Raw genomic sequence first — 22,222 nt, 5'->3', positions numbered from 1 at the left:
GTGGCATCCGCCTCCTGGCTGGCAAACAGTGGAGGTTGATACCCGTAGACACACTGAAAGGGGGAGAGCCCGGTGGAGGAACTGGTGAGTGAATTATGGGCATATTCCACCCAGAGCAGGTGTTGAGCCCAGGCCCGGGGGATTTTGGGAAGCCACACACCTCAGTGCCTTCTCCAGCTCCTGGTTCATGCGTTCAGTCTGGCCGTTTGACTGCGGGTGGAATCCAGACGATAGGCTGGCGGTGGCCCCAAGGAGATGACAGAACTCCTTCCAAAAGGTTGCTGAGAATTGCGGGCCCCGGTCTGACACTATATCCTGGGGTAGGCCATGGATACGAAACACATGTTCCAGGACCACCTGGGAGGTCTCTTTAGCAGAGGGTAGTTTGGGAAGGGGGACGCAGTGGGTCATCTTACTAAAGCGGTCAACAATGGTAAGGATGACTGTGTGTCCGTCAGAGGGCGGAAGGCCCGTAACAAAGTCCAGTGAAACGTGGGACCAGGGCCTCTTGGGTATGAGTAGGGGTTGCAGCAACCCAGCAGGAGGCTGGTTGGGAGTCTTGTTTCGGTTACAAGTGGACAAGCTCGGATGAATTCCCGGACATCCCGTCTCATCCCCCGCCACCAGAACCGCATGGCGGACCAGATGAAGGGTGCGAGTGATGCCGGGATGACAGGCCAGACGGGATTCGTGCCCCACTGAATCACAGGTGACCTGAGATTTGCTGGAACAAACAGACGGTTGGGGGCGCTGGTGCTTGGACCTGGCTGGTCCCAAGAGCCTCCATGACCTGCTTCTCGATCTCCCAGGTGAGGGCCGCGACGACCAAGTGGCTGGGAAGAATGGGAGCTGTCATGGCGGTGGTCTCGTCCTTCTGAAACATCCGGGAAAGAGCATCAGGGTTTGATGTTGCGAGATCCCGGCGGTAGGAGAGCGTGAAATTGAAGCGCCAGAAAGAACAGAGACCACCGCTGTTGACGGGAGTTCAGCCTCCTGGCTGTTTGGATATACTCCAGGTTCTTGTGGTCTGTCCACACTACGAATGGTTCCTTTGACCCCCTCTAACCAGTGCCGCCATTCTTCAAGGGCTGAGCTTGACAGCCAACAGCTCGCGGTTCCCAATGTCGTAGTTGCATTCGGCAGGGGTTAGCCGACGGAGTAGAAGACACAGGGGTGCATCTTGCCATCCTCAGCTGCTCTTTGAGAAAGCACTGCACCCACTCCCACGTCCGAAGCATCTACCTCCACCACAAACTGCCTTGCTGCATCTGGCATCTGGAGGATGGGAGCAGAAGTGAAACATGTCTTGAGGATATTGAAGGCCTTATCAGCAGCTGATGTCCATTGGTACGGTTGTTTAGTGCTGAAGTTAGCGCCGTGAGGGGTGCAGCCACTGTGCTATAGTTTCTGATGAATCTCCCTATAAAAGTTGGCAAAGCCCAGAACTGTTGCAACTTCTTCCGAGACTCAGGAACTGGCCAGGAAGTGACAGCGACACCTTCGGGAGATCCATCGAATGCTGCCCTCGGTCACCACATACCCCAGGAATGAAACGGTCTTGGCATGGAACTCGCACTTCTCTGCCTTCACGAAAAGAGAGTTCTCAGCAGGCGGCGCAGGACCAACCGGACGTGGAGGTGCGTGTGTTCTGACAGAGTCTTTGAGAATATTAAAATATCGTCAAGGTACACAATACTAACGTATTTAGCATGTCCCTGAGGATATCATTCACTAGGGCTTGAAAAACTGCTGGGGCATTGGTGAGGCCGAAGGGCATGACGAGATATTCATAGTGGCCGGTTGGTGTGTTGAACGCTGTCTTCCATTCGTCTCCTCCCTCATCCGCACCAGATGGTAGGCATCATGCAAGGTCCAGCTTAGTGAATACAGTGGCTCCTCGCAGCAGTTCGAAGGCAGACGAAAGTAAGGGCAGTGGGTAGCGATTCTTAACCGTGATGTCGTTCCAGACCCCGGTAATCTATGCATGGACGAAGAGAACCGCCTTCTTGCCGACAAAGAAGAATCCCGCTCCGCGGGGAAGACGACGGTCTAATTATCCCGGAGGCAAGAGAGTCATTAATGTAGTCCTCCATGGCCTTTCTTTCCGGGGCTGACAGTGAATACAGACGACCCTTGGGAGGTGCTGTAGCCAGGCAGGAGATCAATCGCGCCAGTCATAGGGTCTGTGTGGGGGTAGAGATGTCGCCTTGGATTTGTTGAACACCTCTTTCAGGCTGTGGTAACAGGCCGGAACATTGGATATGTCGGAGGTAGCGCTAGATCCTTCCCGGTGAACGGGCAGGGTGGCCCCCTTAAACAGGTCTGGTGACAACTCCTTCCCCACTCACGGACTGTTCCTGTCTCCCAGTCGATGTGGGGGTTGTGCTGACGGAGCCACGGGTATCCAAGAATGAGTGGTTGGCCAGTGGAGTGTAGGAGGTGAAACTGGATGGACTCCTGGTGGTTTCCTGACAGCAGGATTGTCACAGGGGCGGAGATATGAGTGACAGTGCCAAGATGATGCCCATCCAGGGCTCGTGCAGGAATGGGTTGTGTCAGTTGATGATGGTTCACGCCCAGTTGCTGTGCAAGCTCAGGGTCCATGATGTTTGCTTCGCCCGGAATCCACAAGGGCGGCCAATGTAGAGTCTTGTCAGAAAGCTGAAGGCGGAGATGAAGCAGGGTCTTTCGGATGGAGGGAGACTGAGGCTTGTTGAGCTCACCCGGATCTCCCCTACACCTGGTGAGCTGCGGCTTTTGCCGGACAAGTAGCGACACGGTGATTCTCGCCACCACAGTAGAGGCAAAGGTTGGAGCTTAGACGGCGCCCGACGCTCCTCGGGAGTCAGAGAGGCACGCCAATCTCCATGGGCTCAGGCTGATTGAGTTGGCTATGGGACTTGACAGGCAGGGGCTGGACAGAAGCGGTATCGACCCGAGTACGGATGGCAGGTTGACTGAGACGGCCCTTCTCCCTCCTCCGGGTCTGTATACGGCGGTCAATGCGAACGGCAAGGTCAATGGCGGCATCAAGCGTTGAGGGCGGGTCATGGGAAACAAGCTCGTCCTTGATATAGTCCGCCAGGCTATGGAGGAAGGCTTGCACCAGTGCCTCTGGGTTAAACGAGCTTTGACTGGCCAGGGTACGAAAAGTCAATGGAGAAGTCTGCCACTGTCCGATTGCCCTGACGGATGGTGAGCAGAGCTTGTGACGCTTCGGCTGTTGGCGAGCCTAGGTCAAAGACCTTAACATCTCCTCCTCAAAGGCACTGAAGGGCACAGGCTGGGGTTTGCCGGTCGAATCCGCCGTTCCCCTACAACCGAGCTCGACCGGTGAGATGTGGGTGATGACATACCCCACCTTGGCCCCTCTGTTGAGAAAGTCCTGGGCTGTAGTGCAAACTGGATTCGGCAGCTGCTCAAGAATGGTCTTACTTGCTTCTGGTTGCCATCAAAACGTTCCGGGTTCCCAATCCTTGGTTCAGGAGCGTGGGGATCTGGTGGCAGCACTGCCGGGCCTGCAGCATTGGGACCTCCAGCGGAGGGATGAAGGAGTATCGGTGGTACAGGAACAAAAGGACCAGGGGGGTGCAGGTGGAGTAGCCGGGCTTGAGAGTAGTTGCAGGGCTTGGGCTAGCTGTTGTTGCTGCAGTTGGAACTGTTGTTGCTGCTGGTTGAATAGCTGGAGAAGGGAAGCGATGTGCTCAGCCATCCGATTTATGTCTCCCTCAGAGCGTTCCAGTCGCTGTAGGGCAGTCCTCTCTGGCTCTTCCTCCATCGTGGTCAGGGAGTGCGCTGGGTCCATGATGGTCAGATCGTTCTGTCACGAACAGAAGAGGACCCAAGAGCGCAAGTTCAAATTCAGAGTTCTTTATTCAAGGTTACAGGCGGAAGAGGAGTCCCAGGGGGTGTCAGGGGTCTTAGGGTCCTCCTGTGGGTACCTGTGTTCGGGGGTCACCAAATGTCCGGGGTGTCCAGTCCAGTGCTTAGTGTGTGTGTTCCCCAGTGATGGAGCGGCGTATCGGGCCGAGGGTGGTGAAACGTCTGGGCACGCTCATCTGGTGGTCGGAGACCTGGGGGAACACACACACACAACAGCAATATGGAATGGCAGGCAGAAGTACAGATCAGGGCTGGGCAAATATCGTGGTGAGAGACAGAAGGCAGAAACGAGTTACCGGAGGGGCTGAAGATCGAGAGTAGTCGAGGTCCAGAAGGCAGGTTGGGATAGACGGGGCAGTAGAACAAGGAGGCAGTCAAGAAAGGATCGGTATCTACAAACAGGAGTCAGAGCGCAGACAGGCAGGTTACTGGTCCGGGTTTGAAGACGATCTGACAGGGCTTGGCTGAAAACCAGGGCTTGATATACTGGGAGAGGTAGTGGGGGAAATGCAGTTCAGCTGGCAGAGTAATTAGAACAGAGTGAGGCAAGGTGAGGATGGTGAGTGGGAAATGCAGTGCAGCTGGCCAGGTAACAAGAGCAGAGCAGGGCAGGTGGAGCTAGTTAGGCTGAGTAGAGAGAGGGAGGTGAGCAGAGTGGAAGATAATTGAATGCAATTAATGTTGCTACCAGGGAGAGAGAGTGCTCATGACACAAATCAAATCACAATTTATTTAAAGTGCATTTAACAAAAGCCTCACAATTATTATTTTTATTTTTTATAATAAAATCATACAAATGTGATGTATAGCATGCTTCCAGAGTCTCCTGTATTAGAAGCATTATACACAACTCAAAAGCTCCATCCTTTACATTGACATTTGGAGATGCTAGAGAAGGATTCCCTTCCCTTCATAGATTTCCCTCAAAAGCAGCAGCACAGTATCCTCGGAATCCCTGAAACACACAAGAAAACATGAGATAACTGCAGAAAGCTAAAGAAAACATGTAAGATACCAACCCTAGCTCAGTTGTTCTTACCAGTAGCAGAGATGGCTCTGAATGGCAAACAGATACTGTTGAAGCTCTCTAGTGGTTTCTCCTGAAGGACGTAATCAAACCGACGTCCGCCATTCAACATTCCAACACTGATATTCCTCATCTCTGTAGGTGAGACTGTACCATTTGGGGCCCCACTACCTGGAAAAGAGTATTGAGGAAACATTCATGTAACACAGTTCAAACTTTATTGTCCCCAGAGGGAAATTTGGTTGCAGACAGGGGTAACATGATAAAAATACACATAGTACATACAAAAAACATGTCACACAAAGAACATATTACACAGAAACGTCACAATATTTACATCATGTTACATTACGTTGCTGTTAAAGGGATACCTGTATAGTTATGCTGTAATTTCTACAATAACATTTGTTTTTGGGACTATGAAGAATAAAGTAATGAATGTATGTTAAAACATTGCACATGGTTCCTAATGAATGAATGAATTAAATTACTTGCACACCGGTCTCTCACCTTCTGACTCCTGAGGTGGCAGTGTGTTGACAGGTAGCATGGTGAGGGTCTGCCACACACCACGGACAGCACTGATGGAGAGCAGCAGATCTGAGCTGACTCGCGTCAAGTTGTCTTTCAGCTCTGGGGGACACAATTTCAACACTGCATGGGAAGGTGGATGAAAGCTTTCACACGCTCACTGGAAAACAATGATGTGTTAATTGAAGGGCAGTGTTTTTACATTATCAGACAGGTCAGAGCTTTAGCAATGCTCCCTAAGGGTCCTAACATAAAGCTCATTACATATGGGGCTACCATTGACCAGTGGTAAGCAGCAAGTGTATTTCTTGAAACGTTTCTGTAACGTCCATATCAAAGCTTTACGTCTCAGGTCTCACCAAGATGCATCCTCTTCCTGCCCTTGTGATGTGGGATCAGCATGGGGGCAAGTCCACCCCCTGGAGACACCACCATGGGCTCAATCCTGTAGGCCACTGGGTCAAACTGCATGGAGGAAGAACACATAGTCAGGTCCTTATGAATATTCATGACTTAGATGGACTTTAGCTACATAAAATATTCACTAACACATGATCCATAAACATACTGGATGGTAGATGTTATAGAAGCTTTTGCAGGTGGGGAGGCTGTATTTGGGGTCGATCCTCTTCAGGCCGCGCACCGTGAGGAACATTCCTATAGGAGAGCCCAAGGCAAAGAAAGCCTGTGGCTGGAAACCTAGCTGAGGTACACGATGGACACCTGGGAAGGAAAGGAAGGGGTTAATGGTTAATAGTAATTCAGTATACGCCATATGTACATTCTGCATTTCCTTCACTTTCTGTAACTAAGGATGGATATCAAAATGTATCAACATTTTCAAATGGAATTAAACATTTAATTCAAGTAGATTTTCAGTTGTATTAGTTGGGCCTCATGCTAACTCCTCTAAGACACTATTAAGACATTCTGTCATTGTGACTGGAGGAGAGGGAGGGAGACAGAGGAAATGCCTGTCTACATGTAACAGAATGCTGTCACTGTTGCTTGTTTACCTGGCCAATGCCAACGTCAAGGTACTTGTAATCCACTGGGCTGGTGGAGAGGGTGCCTGAAAGGAGGGTCGGGTGTTCTTGGACTTGGGAATACACACCGGCAATGCCAGGAACTGGGTGTGAAGTTCCTGTCCTGAATTCCTGCTGCTGGGCCAGAGAGCGAGAGCGAGAGAGCGAGAGAGCGAGAGAGAGAGAGAGAGAGAGAGAGAGAGAGAGAGAGAGGAGCTCCAATAACAATCTAAACAATGGGTCTACATCCCAAATGGCACCCTATTCCCTACATAAGTGCACTTATTTTGACCAGGGCCCAAGTAGTGCACTATGTAAGGGAAAGGGTGTTTTTTGGGACACAACCTGAAACTATCAGACTGCTACTTCCTGCTTCCAGCCTTTTACAAACAGTTAGGATGGAATAGTCATGGTCGAGACAGACAGGAAGCTATGCACAATGGCTCCAATAGACTGGAATGTTGGATCAAAGACTTTGAACACTGGGGAAAATTTTTACATGGTGGTTATGTGCAATGACTGAATCAATTTGGATGTGAATGAGAGATAGGTCATACCTTTCTCCATCTCTTCAACAAGCACATTATCTTCTTGCGAGGCCCTAAGGGTATTCCCAAGTCCTTCAAGTATGTCTCTGAACAGAGCACCTAGTCAATTGACAGAGGACACAGTCATTAGACAGTCACACACACACACACACATACATACATACACACATATACACACACATATACACACGCACATGCTTACCAGTGATTCTAAGTCCATCTGCTCCTTTGTAAGCATTTGGACATACTTGCCCAATCCAAAGTTCCTAAGCGTGTCCTCAAAGCTCTCAAAGTCTATTGGGGTTGCTTCACTTGGACTGCTGACGCTACACTGAAGCAGAAGACATATAGGATTAACATCAAGTTAATCAGAATAACAATGCTGGTGGTTGTGGCCATGACCAAAATTGAGTTTTGGCAGTAGCCTGTTACTTACTCCCTCTTCATCTGTGTTCTTTCTTTCTTGATTTGTCAGAAGGTCAAAGAGGATCAGAGAACCTAGAAAAGTCATAAAATTAAAGAATATTACTTACTATAATGGTTATCAATCCTAGCCTTGTCTAAATAAAGACTAAATAGAGAGAGAGAGGAAAAAGTTAGGAGGGGTCTTAAAAGGTTAGGAGAGGTTTACGGGGTACTGACCCAGACTGTGTCCAGCCAGTGACACTGCCCCAGTGAATTGTGGGTGGCGCTGGAGGAAGACTTGGTGGATGCGGTTGATCTCTGAGGCCACGGTGTCTATGATAGTCTGGCAGTATGTGGGGCTGTTGTAGAAGAACAGGTCCAACACCGTGCTGTTGCTGAACTGACGCAGACGACTGATGCTGGGCAGGGTGATCCTCTGGATATCGCTATATGGAGGGTGGGTGAGTGTCAAAGTGTGTTTTTAAGAGCGAGATAGAAGAGAGTGAGAGTGAGAGAGAGTGAGAGAGTGAGAGAGTGAGAGAGTGAGAGAGTGAGAGAGAGAGAGAGAGAGAGAGAGAGAGAGAGAGAGATGTGTGTGTGTGTGTGTCCCAAAGGCCTTACTCGTCCACCCCAGTGGCGTCACCATGCAGCACCCGGTGCCAGTCGACTGGCAGGAACTCAACACGGCCCATGTGGGTCCCATCTTGACTCTGCTTGAAGTGACTTCTCAGTAGGCTGAGAGAGGCACCCCGGAAATCATTCACTACATGGGGGAGAGAGGGACAAAAGAGAGGAGGGAGGGCATTAATGTATTTAGCAGCATTTCTATGGAAAAATTAGAAGGCAGGGAAAGGTTTAGATTTAAGGGTCAAATTCTATACACACCACACTGAACGACCCCACGCAGCTGGATGTCACAGGTTGGTCCAATGCCATGCACCATGAACACAAGGTGGTCCACTTGGTCAGGCTCTCCTGAAAGACCAATAGTACAAATAATCTATACTGTGTAAGTAATTGTCATTTGTTATCATGTAATTACCAACATGTAAATTATCCTTGAATGCATTAGAGGTTTCAAAAACCTGAGATCTCTGTACACAATGCAGTAACTGTTGTTCAGGCCAATTACCAGTACTGTTGCCATTAAATACACATGGTAGTACAGTACAGGAGTGACCATCTTACACAGAGCTGTAGAAATCTGGCTCACACATTTACCTTCAGGTATCTCTACTCTAATACCCTCCAGCCCCCTCTTGACCGTCCTGGGTTGACTCTGCTCAGAGGGGAGACTTATCCAGTCCTTCAAGGGGATCGTCCGTTGCTGTGTCATAAGCTATTGGAGACAGAGCAAACTCTTGAGTTTGCATAAGTTCTATTTTACAGTGTAATATTGACCAGGTCTTTACAGACAAACAGCATACTACAGTGGGCTAATTGTAATTATGAATGGGGAGTCATACCTTAGGGCTGTGTAACACCACCGTTTCTCCAGTGGGGAATTCTAACTTCCTCTTCCAGTCATTCAGCGTCACTGCCATCATGTAGGCCTCCTGTAAATACAGTGATTCAAATGTAACGGACTGGGGTTTGAACCTGGGTCTCTTGCACTCCAGGCATTGGCTCTGGGAGTTAACGCAAGTCTTGGGGCATACAGTTGACTCGGGTTGAAACCCAGTCAGTCATATTATGTTATTGACAATGTTATCAAGGTTCAATAAATTGACAGATTAACAAGGTCATCACCAATCTGCAGTATACCCCTTTCAGACTGTAGGAATAAGTAAATATTGGCCCCACAAAACTACAGTACTAAGATAAACACCAAGATAACAGGGTATATATTATATCACTTTGTAATGATTTGTGTTTTGTGCGTCCGATATGGCACCCTATTCCCTATATACAGTAGAGCATTACTTTTGACCAGGGCCCTGTGTACTATATAGACACTAGGGTGCCATTAAAGACTGTGTCCTACCTCCAGGACTAGGCTGGTGTCCTCTGGATAAGGGGTGTAGGAGATGTCCTTGTCTCCTTTGTGGAACCAGGAGCAGCGCCTCACCTCCAAGGGGGGCTGCTCCCAGTACACCGCGTAGCACCTCCTCTCCTTCAGCCTCACGTCAAAGCGTCTCCCCTCTGTGGCTACCACCACCTCCTCTTCTTTCTCCCCACTGGTCTCCCCTGTTAGGAGCAAACCCACAATTATGATGATATCATTATAATCATCTTTATCATTGCTGTTATCATCAGAATTCACTTAATTAAACTGTAATTAAGGGTTATCTGGGCAAATAATGTTTTCATTCAATTCAATTCAAAATTGTGAGTAACTATAATCTGTTACCATTCTATTACCATGCTACTACCACTTTATTCCATGCTCTAATGCAAAGTGCTACCGTTTTCTTAATATGGGCTCTATTGCATGAACAATAGTTCACTCAGAAGTAGGAATGAGTTATATTCTTGTTTCGGGGTAATACATCACATACTTTGTGGTATAGAGGGGTAACAATACAAGAACAATGTCTTTAACTGTATATGTACACTTGGCATTTAAAATGATTTCCCCCTGTATAAATAAACAAATTAATGAAAATTAAATGTGTATTAAATGTGTATTAAATTAAATGTTTATTAAATGTGCATTTGTTCAAGTGTGATGAATAGTCTCATGCCATGTTTGTGTGTCTCCTCCAGCCGTAGAGAGTCCTCTCTGCTGAACGGGATCCAGGAGCCTCTACAGTCCACCGGCTGCTGGCAGTGGAACCAATGGTGCTGCACGCTCAAATACACCTTCCATGGCAGAGAAGCTAAGTAAGAGTTGGAGTAAATCAAATATATTAGAATAGAGTAGGACAGAATAGAATAGAAAATAATAAAATAGAATTCTTAGATTTTCCCCATAGGGGACTTTCATATTTTTTGTCTGCTTTTAAAGAACAGAACGATACAAATAAATGAAAAACAAGCTCACCTACTGTCTGGCTACTGTATGAAGACAGATGGGTAATTTGAGAGGCTCAGGTTGGTCACCTAGGCAGCTTTAATGTACCACCTGGGAATCACTAACAGCATTCTAATATGTACACATGCATCTGGTGCTAGGTTTCAGGGAAGATATCATTGTTTTAGATGCTATATAGGAACTGACATCTGGATCTTTAGTATACATGGATAGATTGTGCATACCATCTCACAACATACTGGGAATTTTTGTTTACCTTGGAACTTAATGATGGGGCTGGGATTGAATATAGTCAATTCATCACTTATACTATTTAAACTAACATTGTTTGAAGTAGAGAGCAGACATCAGAAATAGCTACATACCTTCAATGTTCAGCTAATATTATAGTATGGCTCTATCAAATATGGCAGTTCCTCCTGACTGGATCGCTAGGATCTCTCTCTCTCTCTGTTGAAAGTTGCAAATAGTCTTCCTTAGAATATATCAAAATCCAAAAGCAATCCGAAAACCCACCAATGTTTGTTGAGTTTTCCAACAGGGGTGACTTTCCTGATTCACTTTACACGTCAAGCTTGTCCCAACACTCGTGTTCTGAATGACGTCACCGGTTTAGTGATTCAGTAGTGGGATCAAAGGTCAATTCCCATGATGATAGAGATATGGAAATAGCAACACAACAGTAAACCTCTAGGCTATAAATCACTGGCAAAATCCTAGAGAGATTACACAAATCTTACTCAATAATAATACTTAGCTAATATGATTCCAAGCTTTGAGTGGGGAATGGGAACATTTGCAAAGCTTTACGACTATTGTTTTATTACATTTAGTGTGTGTGTGGGGGGTGGGGGTAAGTAAAGCAAAAATGTCAGCCTTTACACTTCAGTCAGTCCATATCTACACTTCTATCTCAACATATCTAGAACAGACTGAAGTTTAAAGGCTACTTGCCAACTGAATAGGCTAGGTGTCAGTCTGTTCTGCTTTCCATGAATCATCTCCTACATAGGACACAATGTTCCAGCTGTTAACCAGTGGAAGCTGCTGAGGGGAGGACGGCTCATAATAATGGCTGGAACGGCGCTAATGGAATGGCATCAAACACATTGAAAACATGTGTTTGATACCATTCCACCCATTCCGCTCCAGCCATTACCACGAGCCCGTCCTCCCCATTTAAGGTGCCACCATCCTCCTGTGTTGTTAACATACTGTACTGTAGAACATGAACCACATGGATGATAGGCTTCAGAGATAGCATGGGTGAAGTTCCCTACTCAACAAACACTGTGGAAAACCATATTGACAATGTAAAGAAAGTTTGCTGAATCCGTACATTCCCTGGTAAACTTTATTGGCACAGTATTGTAAACAACATACTATACATATAGTATCTGTAGCTGCATTTTGGCATCTTAAGTGATCAAGAAAGAGTCCATATGATTGATTAATTAATTTTCTCATTCGATTTGGATTACTCTTAGATTTGTAAAACCCAGAGTGCTAGCATGGTCCCTTACTTGTGATCCAACGTAACCGTGGTGGTCCTTTAACTTCTATACAATTGGTCCTTCAAAGATCAGAAACATTTATATTAGCATGACAGCCTGGGAATGCAACCCTGTTTTTACAGTAGTACTGTTTATCATTTGACATTTACATTTTAGTCATTTAGCAGACGCTCTTATCCAGACATTATTTTTTTCATACTGGCCCCCCGTGGGAATCGAACCCACAACCCTGGCGTTGCAAGCGCCATGCTCTACCAACTGAGCTACACGGGACTGAGCTCACACTGATTGAGTGAGGAGCAGGATACTTGGTACCTCTCCTCTCCAACTAAAGTTATTATTTGTTTTCCCCCCTGTGGAGGTCTGGACCCGTATTCATAAGGCTGCTGGTCTAGGATCAGGTCCCCCCTGTCCATATAATCTTATTAATCATGATCTGAAAGGAAACTTTCTCCCAAAGTGTGCACTTGTTCACTTCCCTTCATGGATTTGATAGGAAATTACTGGTACATGGAAACTCCCTCTAGCCCATTCACCAATCCAATGCTTACACATTTGTGGGGAGTACTAAACGAGTGCACACTTCAGGAAGAAGGAGAGATTATGGGGATGCACCCAGTACAGAAGCAGGCCTGGGCTCCTTACAGAGGCAGAAGGTATCCTGAGTTGGCCTGCTGCTCCTGCTGCTTGCGCTCCTGTGCCGCGGGGACTTCTTCCCGATGCACCAGGGGCCTGTGGCTGTCTGTGTCACTGAGAGACGGGTAGTGCTGCCAGTAGCCCAGACAGGCAAACACCAACCCCAGCAGAGAGCCCACCAGGACATCTGGAGAACAAAAAGATTAGAATTATGTTCAGTTTACTTGTATATTTCAGCAATTTAGTGCAATGTGAAGTTCATTAATGCATGATCTGTAACCAGCCAATATAATTGTAATTTGCCACACTTTAAACATGGGTTGTGTTGATATTATTTTGAAAATAAAGACATCAAAAGTTGAACAGGGCTTCTGAGAGCCAATGACAAAGCCTGAAGGTCAAAGCAAAGCCAGTTGCCATGTGGGATAAGGCAACACTTAATCAATAGGCCCCTGTTACAGTGAGAATGCTGCACTTTAACCTCATTGTCATTGTATTATTTCAAATCTAAAGTACTGGAGCACAGAGCCAAAACAACCAAAAATGTGTCACTGTCCCAATACTTTTGGAGCTCACTGTTTATTTACAGTGTATTCATAAAGTATTCAGACCCCTTGACTTTTTCCACATTTTGTTACGTTACAGCCTTATTCTAAAATTGATTAAATAAAAATGTTCCTCAAAACTACACACAATACCCCATAATGACAAAGCGAATAAGTATTCAGACCCTTTGCTATGAGACTCGAAACTGAGCTCAGGTGCATCCTGTTTCCATTGATCATCCTTGAGATGTTTCTACAACTTGATTGGAGTCCACCTGTGGTAAGTTAAATTGATTGGACATGATTTGGAAAGGCACACACCTGTCTATATAAGGTCCCATGGTTGACAGTGCAAGTCAGAGCAAAAACCAAGCCCTGAGGTCGAAGAAATTGTCCGTAGAGCTCCAAAGCACGATTGTGTCGAGGTACAGATCTTGGGAAGGGTACCAAAAAATGTCTGCAGCATTGAAGGTCCCCAAGAACACTGTGGCCTCTATCAATCTTAAATGGAAGAAGTTTGGAACCACCAAGACTCTTCCCTAGAGATGGCCGCCCTGCCAAACTGAGCAATCGGGAGAAGGGCCTTGGTCAGGAGGTGACCAAGAACCCGATGGTTACTCAGACAGAGCCTCCGGAGTTCCTCTGTGGAGATGGGAGAACCTTCCAGAAGGACAATCATCTCTGCAGCACTTCACCAATCAGGCGTTTATGGTAGAGTGGCCAGACGGAAATCACTCCTCAGTAAAAGGCACATGACAGCCCGCTTGGAGTTTGCCAAAAGGCACCTAAAGGACTCTCAGACCATGAGAAACAAGATTCTCTGGTCTGATGAAACCAAGATTGAACTCTTTGGCCTGAATGCCGAGCATCACATCTGGAGGAAACCTGGCACCATCCCTACGGTGAAGCATGGTAGTGGCAGCATGCTGGGGATGTTTTTCAGCGGCAAGGACTGGGAGACTAATCAGGATCGAGGGAAAGATGAACGGAGCAATGTACAGAGAGATCGTTGATGAAAACCTGCTCCAGAGCGCTCAGGACCTCAGACTGGGACGACGGTTCCCTAAGCACATAGCCAAGACAACGTAGGAGTGGCTTCGGGACAAGTCTCTGAATGTCCTTGAGTGGCCCAGCCAAAGGCCGGACTTGAACCCGATTGAATATCTCTGGAGAGACCTGAAAATAGCTGTGCAGCGACGCTCCCCATCCAACCTGACAGAGCTTGAGAGGATCTGCAGAGAAGAATGTGAGAAACTCCCCAAATACAGGTGTGCCAAGCTTGTAGCGTCATACCCAAGAAGACACAAGACTGTAATTGCTGCCAAAGGTGCTTCAACAAAGTACTGAGTAAAGGGTCTGAATACTTATGTAAATGTGTTATTTCGTTTTTTTATTTGTAATACATTTGCAAAAATGCTTAAAAACTAACTTTTGCTTTGTCATTATGGGGTATTGTGTGTAGATTGATGAGGGAAAAAAACAATTTAATCAATTTTAGAATAAGGCTGTAACGTAACAAAATGTGGAAAAAGTCTGAATACTTTCCGAATGCACTGTATGTTCAAATTGTTACCAAACGCTTTAGTTCCACACATCAATGAAAACGTTTAGTTTCTGCCGAGCGTTAGCTATCTAGCTGCCTACCTTGCCAGTGGTGTTTGTAGTCGCAGGTCCTGGACATGGCGATGAGGATGGCCAAGAGGAGAGGGGTGAGGAAGGCACAGAGTCGCCAGGCTTTGCCCCGTCCTGCTGGACTAAAGCAGTGCAGCTTCCCCGCCACATACAGAGCAGTGAAGCCCAGACCAGCAAAGGCAACTGAGAAGGCAGCGCACAGAGAGAAATAGAAAGGTCAGGGTCAAGGTCTTGTGTATGTACAGTATAATGTAGTTAGCTGACCTAAATAACTGTTTGTGACCTAAAAGTGTTGAGTTAGTTGTCATCAACTGGCGCCAGGTGTCATGAGTGTTACTGGTAAAGTGCGTGGAATGGCGTAAGTGTGTGTGTGTTTGTGCGTATGAGTGCGTAGACCTTAGGTCTGCTCTCACATGAGGAGTGTCCGCTAGGGAAGCTCTTCCTCCCCTCCTCCACGGTGTCGGGGTCTCCACTGCATCGCAGCTCCGTGTTCATCTGACCATCAGGGAAACAGCGGTAGAAGAAATCTGGCCGCGGCCTGCCCACTGCCAGTTTGATAGCGTTGGTGAAAACCCCATTGAGTACCAGAGTCAAAGTCACAGCTGAAAGGAAGACAGAGACTGCATGAGAGACATCTTTTGTATTATGTAGTATGACGTGACATTATTTGACGTGTAAGTCCCTCAGAAAGAGGCTTGTGTGGCCTGTGGTCCAGCGGTTACAGCCGGCTCACCCGACACACATGTATGCCAGAGCCGGCATGGGTTCGTCTCCGACCCACTGCCCTTTCACTCCCGTCTTAACACTTTACTATCACTTCAATAAAGCAAAAAAATTATGAAAGGATTGGGACTGCCTCACTCATTAAAAATACCTTTAAAAAAGGTGTTGCTCATCATGAGTCAAAACATGTTCATGGGCTATCTACAGTAAAAGTAGATATGAGCTTTTCATGTAAAAAGCAAGTTTATCTTAGTTCTTCAAAATGTCAATAATTTGTGAAACGATTTATTGCATTGAAAGCGGTCTATGGTTGCGTTAGACAGGCAGCCCAATTCTGATATTTTTTTCACTAATTGGTATTTTGACCAGCTGTGTAAATGCAGCCAAAGACTTTATGGTCTCAATCCTAACCCCTACCCTCTGTGGGGTCAGAACAAACGGATGCATCCGTTTCAGGGAAATGGAAAGAGAGCCTGTGACGCGACTTCCACTTTTGGACGTTAACAAGGCGACGCTCCATCTTAACTCCTCCTCCACATTTACTGGATTGGTTCAACAGCGCAGAAGAGAACCTCCCCCGACAGTTGTTTCTTTCTCATCAGGACCAGAAAGAAAGAAACGCAGCTTAGTCATTTATTTTACACCTGCTACGTTTGGTTACCCTAACCCTAGCCTCAACCACAACCCTAACTCTAGCTTCATGTCCACATCCCGGTTTAACCAACACTAACTCTAACCGTAGTTAATTAAACTGTTATCTTGCCTTAAAGGGAAGTCCAAATCCATTGAGTTTGCCTTCAGCTACTCTGCAGAAAGGAGGGGTTTACGAGCATGACACTGTACCTACCCAGAGAGGCCTCCTTAATGTCCCTCTTCTCTGTCTTGTTCAGGAAGGCAAACAGCATGATGACAGCCATTGGGGTGAAAAGTGCAATGCTCTGCAAAACAGAGGGAAAGGAAAAAACAGCTGTATGTGTTTGCACTAAAATTAAGACAGCGCGTCAACAATCACTCAATCCAATTTGATTTGTTCTGATACTAATTTTGACATTGAAACCAAACTATCTTCACAAAACTCAGGCCCAAAAGAGCAAGCCTACAAGGCGATAGTGACAATAGGAAAAACTCCACTTGGAGAGGTAGAGACCTTTTTAGGAACCAGACTATTGAGAAGAAGTTCATTTTCTTTTGGCTGGCTGTTATTAATACATTATTATGGAGGTTAATTATGCAGACTGTCATTAGTAGTACTGGTACTTACAAACATGAGTTTGGTAGGAACGTGGTCATTCTCAACATGGTGGAACTTGTAGAGCCACAGCTCCTCTGGCTGGATCTCACGAGTGAAAGGAGGTAGCACCTCTGTCACACTAAAAGGACAGAGATAATCATTGGCAGCTGTTCTATTATTACAGAAGGAAACATCTCCAATATACTCCTATGGTGATTGATTGTCATAGGACAGCACAAACAGATCTGGAACCAGGCTGGGCAACAGCACCTATACACATTAATCTAAAGTTGCTGTATGCCTACTGTTAGGAATAGTCGATTTGCTCAGGTGTGGGAAAAGTATGGATGCAAAGACAAGGCGAAGACTTCTGTAATTTTCAAAGGTTTAATAGACAGAACTTGTGCACAAATGAGATCGGTACGATACTCAGAGTTCACAACAATCTGACCCTCAAGGCCAGAAAGCTAGTTAAATACTCATTACATTTGTATTTGTATTTTATTAGGGATCCCCATTAGCTGCTGCCAAGGCAGCAGCCACTCTTCCTGGGGTCCAAACACATTAAGGCACATCACACAAAAAATGTAACAGTACATCATATAACATTATTACACCACTACATATCTACAACACAAAATGTACAATTCCACCATACAACCATAGTACAATATACTGTACGTGTGTGTAGAGTGCGTGTGTATAGAGTGCGTATGCTTGTGTGTGTGCCTGTGTGTGTGTGTGTGTCTCTTCACAGTCCACGTTGTTCCATAAGGTGTACTTTTATCTGTTTTTAAATCTGATTTACTGCTTGCATGAGTTACTTGATGTGGAATAGAGTTTCATGTAGTCATGGCTCTATGTAGTACTGTGCGTTTCCCAGAGTCTGTTCTGGACTTGAGGACTGTGAAGAGACCCCTGGAGGCATGTCTTGTGGGGTACTGTATGCATGGGTGTCTGGAGTACCAGGTTCTACTATATGGTGATTCAATGATTTAACATGTACAGAAGGAACTTACCAGAACACTGCAAACAGCAGTAGACGGGTCAATACATCAAAGACGAAACAGTCATTTGGACTCCTCCACATCTTCTAGCCTAGCTTGTCATCAAACTATCCCAGGGGTTCTGCTTAGGGCTTAAAGGACAGGAGGAAAAGGGAGACATGTCATAAACTATAATAGAGTTGGATGATTCAGGAGGGCCCAACTTTGAAAGTCATTTGTCAGAGCACAACATTGATAATTAAAAAGTCTGACAGACATTTTATCAGTGAGTGAGTGAGTGAGTGTCATCATGGCATGTCTCTGCCTGTATGATGCAAATAAGAACATTCCTAAATGAGTCGATTGACATACATTGTTTTAATTTTGTTAAACAGCTACTGAAGCTACCCTCATGCATTGCTATCCCGTTTCCTTGGGACGCTCCATACCCTAACCTAAACCCTAACCATTTGAAAGTTCAACTTCAATTGGGGGTAGGGACGTTCAAGGATTCTGCATTGCACGGACCATAACCAAAACAAAGTGACATCAGTCTTAACTTTCTTCAAATTAGCAGACTACTAGACTAGGTCTAAATAATGCTGCACCATGCATAACATAACCCTGGGCAACAGACAGAGAGAGCAGTTGAGCATTAAAGCTGGACTCAATGTAAACATGACACGTAGCCTACTGATACAGCATGCCAGGTGTCGTAGTAAATATATAATGTTATAGCTTGGTCTGACTAAAATCTTGTGCATGACCCATCTTGTGTTGGGCCTTTGTATTTAATACAATGCACAAAAGACTTCTATCTTGTCAGCCTTATCAGCAGGTGGCTATGGACAACACCCTACGCCATAGGTCTCTCAGTTCTTCCAACTCACGAGTTCTTGCTCTGAGGACACACACACACACCCACACATCATCACTGATAAACACACACACACACACACACACACACTCTCACACACACACACACACACACACACCACTGATAAACACACACACACACCACTGTTAAACACACACAAACACACACACACACAAAAACCCCCTTCTCTTAGGCTGAACATCTGAAGACAGAGAACCCGACTCAGAGCCAATGCAACAGTGACACTAGCCTGGAGGTGACCTCGCCCAACTCATCAGGACCAATCAGAAGATCAGAACTACTAGAATCAACCTACTTCATTTTATTGTATAAAATGTCAGCACACAATGTTTAGGGGCTCTCTCTCAGATATCTCCCTACGAGATTGACGAACGGGTCCGTGCACGCTATTTACAGATATCTTTACCTCTGAATAAACTGCCTTATATTATACAATTATCCACCTTGTCCGAAAGTCTCTACTTGGTCTCCGTTCTCCAGTAAACTTGTGATCATCAACACAGGTATGAGTAAACCGTGCGTAATTCGCCCAAAATCAAATTATTTGGCCAAGTCCCCATAGGCTCTTTAAAGTTCAGGCGGGCAGCAAAATATATGAGTTACGGTGGTTTATGTATCGGATTACAGAGTAATTTTCGTAGGCTACCTACAAGCATGCCACAATCACATCTGGCTGGATACTAACTTGTACATCCGTAAACACGATACCGTAGGCCTCGCCGGTTCTATCCCCACTCCCCCTATTTTTACGCCGTATAGTATACAGACCTTTGAGCGCATCAAAGTATGCCAATCTTCGTCGGCTGTTGAACTGTGGCGGTAAAAGATGGAAAGAAAAACCTTATCAAACTATTGTAGTCATCGTTTCACTACTATTGTTGCGCCCGACCAGGTAACTCTGGTTCTGACCTACACGCAAGAGATCATTACGAAACTGACTGACTGCGGAAGACAATACAACCCTTGCCTGTCACTACATTAGAGTGACATCTAGAGGAATAAGCTACACACCTCATCAGGCCTGAGTTGTACCAATTTGGTACACTAATGAAATGAAATGGCATAATCACAGGTGAATATTCAGGTAGCCTACATACAGTAGGCTACATATTTTTTGTATCAATCTTCATTGTTTGTAATGGACAATTTCTGATTTCTGGAATAAATGTAAATTTATTTTCCTTTCTTGAACGTGTGATGTAGGCTACACAAATTAATGCTTGAGGCCCTAGAGGGTATTAACAATCTAAGTAACATAATAAAAAAATCTCCATCAATTTAAGATAGGGATAGGCAGTGGCGACCCAGTTTGCAAACAATGTACAAAAAAATAAAATAATTATTGAGTTAATAAAGCTACATAAATACATTTGCACGGGCCAGACGAATTACCAGGACGTGTACTCAGAGAATGCGCGGACCAACTGGCAAGTGTCTTCACTGACATTTTCAACCTCTCCCTGACCAAGTCTGTAATACCTACATGTTTCAAGCAGACCACCATAGTCCCTGTGCCCAAGAAAGCAAAGGTAACCTGCCTGTCACGATCGTCTGAAGAAGCGGACCAATACGCAGCGCGTGGAGTGAACATGATGACTTTATTAAATAAAGCAACCACAAAAACAACAAATGACGATAGTGAAGTCCTCTGTAACACTGACAGAAACATGGAACACTGGAACAATAACCCACAAAACAAAGGAGAAAACACACAGAATATATCTGGCTCCCAATCAGAGATAACGAGCCGACAGCTGACACTTCGTTACCTCCGATTGGGAGTCATAGACCAATCACCACTAGACACAAACAAAATGAAACTCACCCATCCCCAACACCACCAAATGAAATACACCCAAACCAAAGACAATGAACAACCCTGGCTCAAATATCAAAGTCCATGGAGCCAGAGTGTCACTGTACCCCCCTAAAGGTGCGAACTCCGGGCGCACCAACATCAGGGACTAGAGGGTCTGGGTGGGCGTCTGTCCACGGTGGCGGCTCTGGCCCCGGTCGTGATCCCCCACCCCACCACAGTCACAACCTGCTTCGGTAGCCTCCTCCCAATGACCACCCTCCAACTAACCCCACCTGGACTAAGGGGGCAACACCGGACTAAGGGGGCAGCATCGGCCCTAAGGGGCAGCACCGGGATAAGGGGCAGCACCGGGATAAGGGCAGCACCGGGACAAGGGAGCAGCACCGGCCCAAGGGGCAGCACCGGACTAAGGGGCACACCGGACTACGGGGCAGTACCGGACTAGGGGCAGTACCGGACTAAGGGGGCAGTACCGGACTCAGGGGCAGCACCGGACTAAGGGGCAGCACCGGGCTAAGGGGGCAGCACCGGGCTAGGGGGGCAGCACCGGACTAAATGGCGGATCCTGGCTGGCTGGCTCTGGCGGATCCTGGCTGGACGGCTCTGGCGGATCCTTGCTGGACGGCTCTGGCGGATCCTGGCTGGACGGCCTGGCGGATCCTGGCTGGACGGCTCACGGCTGGCTGACGGATCTGGCTGCTCGTGGCTGGCTGACGGATCTGGCTGCTCAGGGCTGGCTGACGGACCTGGCTGCTCAGGGCTGGCTGACGGATCTGGCTGCTCGTGGCTGGCTGACGGATCTGGCTGATCCTGTCTGGCGGAAGGCTCTGGCTGATCCTGTCTGGCTGGAAGGCTCTGGCTGATCCTGTCTGGCGGAAGGCTCTGGCTGATCCTGTCTGGCGGAAGGCTCTGGCTGATCCTGTCTGGCGGAAGGCTCTAGCGGCTCCTGTCTGGCGGACGGCTCTAAGCGGCTCCCGGTCTGGCGGGACGGCTCTGAAGGCTCATGGCAGACGGGCGGCTTTGCAGGTTCAGTACAGACGGCGGCTTTAGCGCCGTTGGGCAGACGGGCAGTTCAAGCGCCGTTGGGCAGACGGGCAGTTCAGGCGCCGTTGGGCAGACGGGCAGTCCAGGTGCCGTTGGGCAGACGGGCAGTTCAGGCGCCGTTGGGCAGACGGGCAGTTCAGACGCCATAGGGCAGACGGGCAGTTCAAGCGCCGTTGGGCAGACGGCAGACTCTGGCCGTCTGAGGCGCACCTTAGGCCTGGCGCGTAGTGCCGGAACTGGAGGTACCGGGCTGAGGACACGCATCTCAGGGCTAGTCCGGGGAGAAGGAACAGGCCGGACTGGGCTGGCGACGCACCCCGTAGGTTCTGTGCGTGGAGCAGGAACAGGCCGGGCAGGGCTGTCGACGCGACACCGTATCCTTGGTGCGTGGAGCAGGAACAGGCCGGCTGGGCTGTCGACGCACACCGTATCCTTGGTGCGTGGAGCAGGAACAGGCCGGGCTGGGCTGGCGACGCACACCGTGGGCTTGGTGCGTGGAGCAGGAACAGGCCGGGCGGGGCTGTCGACGCACACCCGTATCCTTGGTGCGTGGAGCAGGAACAGGCCGGGCAGGGCTGTCGACGCAACCGTATCCTTGGTGCGTGGAGCAGGAACAGGCCGGGCTGGGCTGGCGACGCACACCGTAGGTTCTGTGCGTGGAGCAGGAACAGGCCGGGGCTGGGCTGGCACGCTTCACCGTGGGCTTGATGCGTGGAGTAGAACAGGCCAGTCCGTACTGGGAACACACACCACTGGCTTTAACTGGGGATCAGAACGGGCCGGACTGGTAACACACATCAGT

At 47.4% G+C, this 22,222-nt stretch overlaps 1 protein-coding gene and 1 pseudogene across 1 annotated transcript; both read right to left on the bottom strand.

Moving 5' to 3' along the window:
- Window positions 1-4,958: 4,958 nt before the first annotated feature.
- Window positions 4,959-10,214, bottom strand: LOC121577771 (annotated as a pseudogene).
- Window positions 10,215-11,730: 1,516 nt separating this feature from the next.
- LOC121577772 (phospholipid phosphatase 5-like) lies at window positions 11,731-19,456 on the bottom strand. Its single transcript, XM_045220215.1, has 8 exons — window positions 19,326-19,456; window positions 17,693-17,811; window positions 16,704-16,812; window positions 16,290-16,380; window positions 15,133-15,321; window positions 14,732-14,902; window positions 12,552-12,729; window positions 11,731-11,965 (listed from the first exon to the last, which is right to left on the bottom strand). The coding sequence occupies exons 2-8, from the start codon at window positions 17,761-17,763 to the stop codon at window positions 11,899-11,901; spliced, it is 876 nt and encodes a 291-aa protein (XP_045076150.1). The 5' UTR covers window positions 17,764-17,811; window positions 19,326-19,456; the 3' UTR covers window positions 11,731-11,898.
- Between the last annotated feature and the right edge of the window lie 2,766 nt (window positions 19,457-22,222).

The sequence above is a fragment of the Coregonus clupeaformis genome, unplaced genomic scaffold (assembly GCF_020615455.1).
Source record: "Coregonus clupeaformis isolate EN_2021a unplaced genomic scaffold, ASM2061545v1 scaf3367, whole genome shotgun sequence".
Classification (NCBI taxonomy): Eukaryota; Metazoa; Chordata; class Actinopteri; order Salmoniformes; family Salmonidae; genus Coregonus; species Coregonus clupeaformis.
Note: the sequence above shows the minus strand (reverse complement) of the source record. Positions and strands in the feature narration are given on the sequence as shown.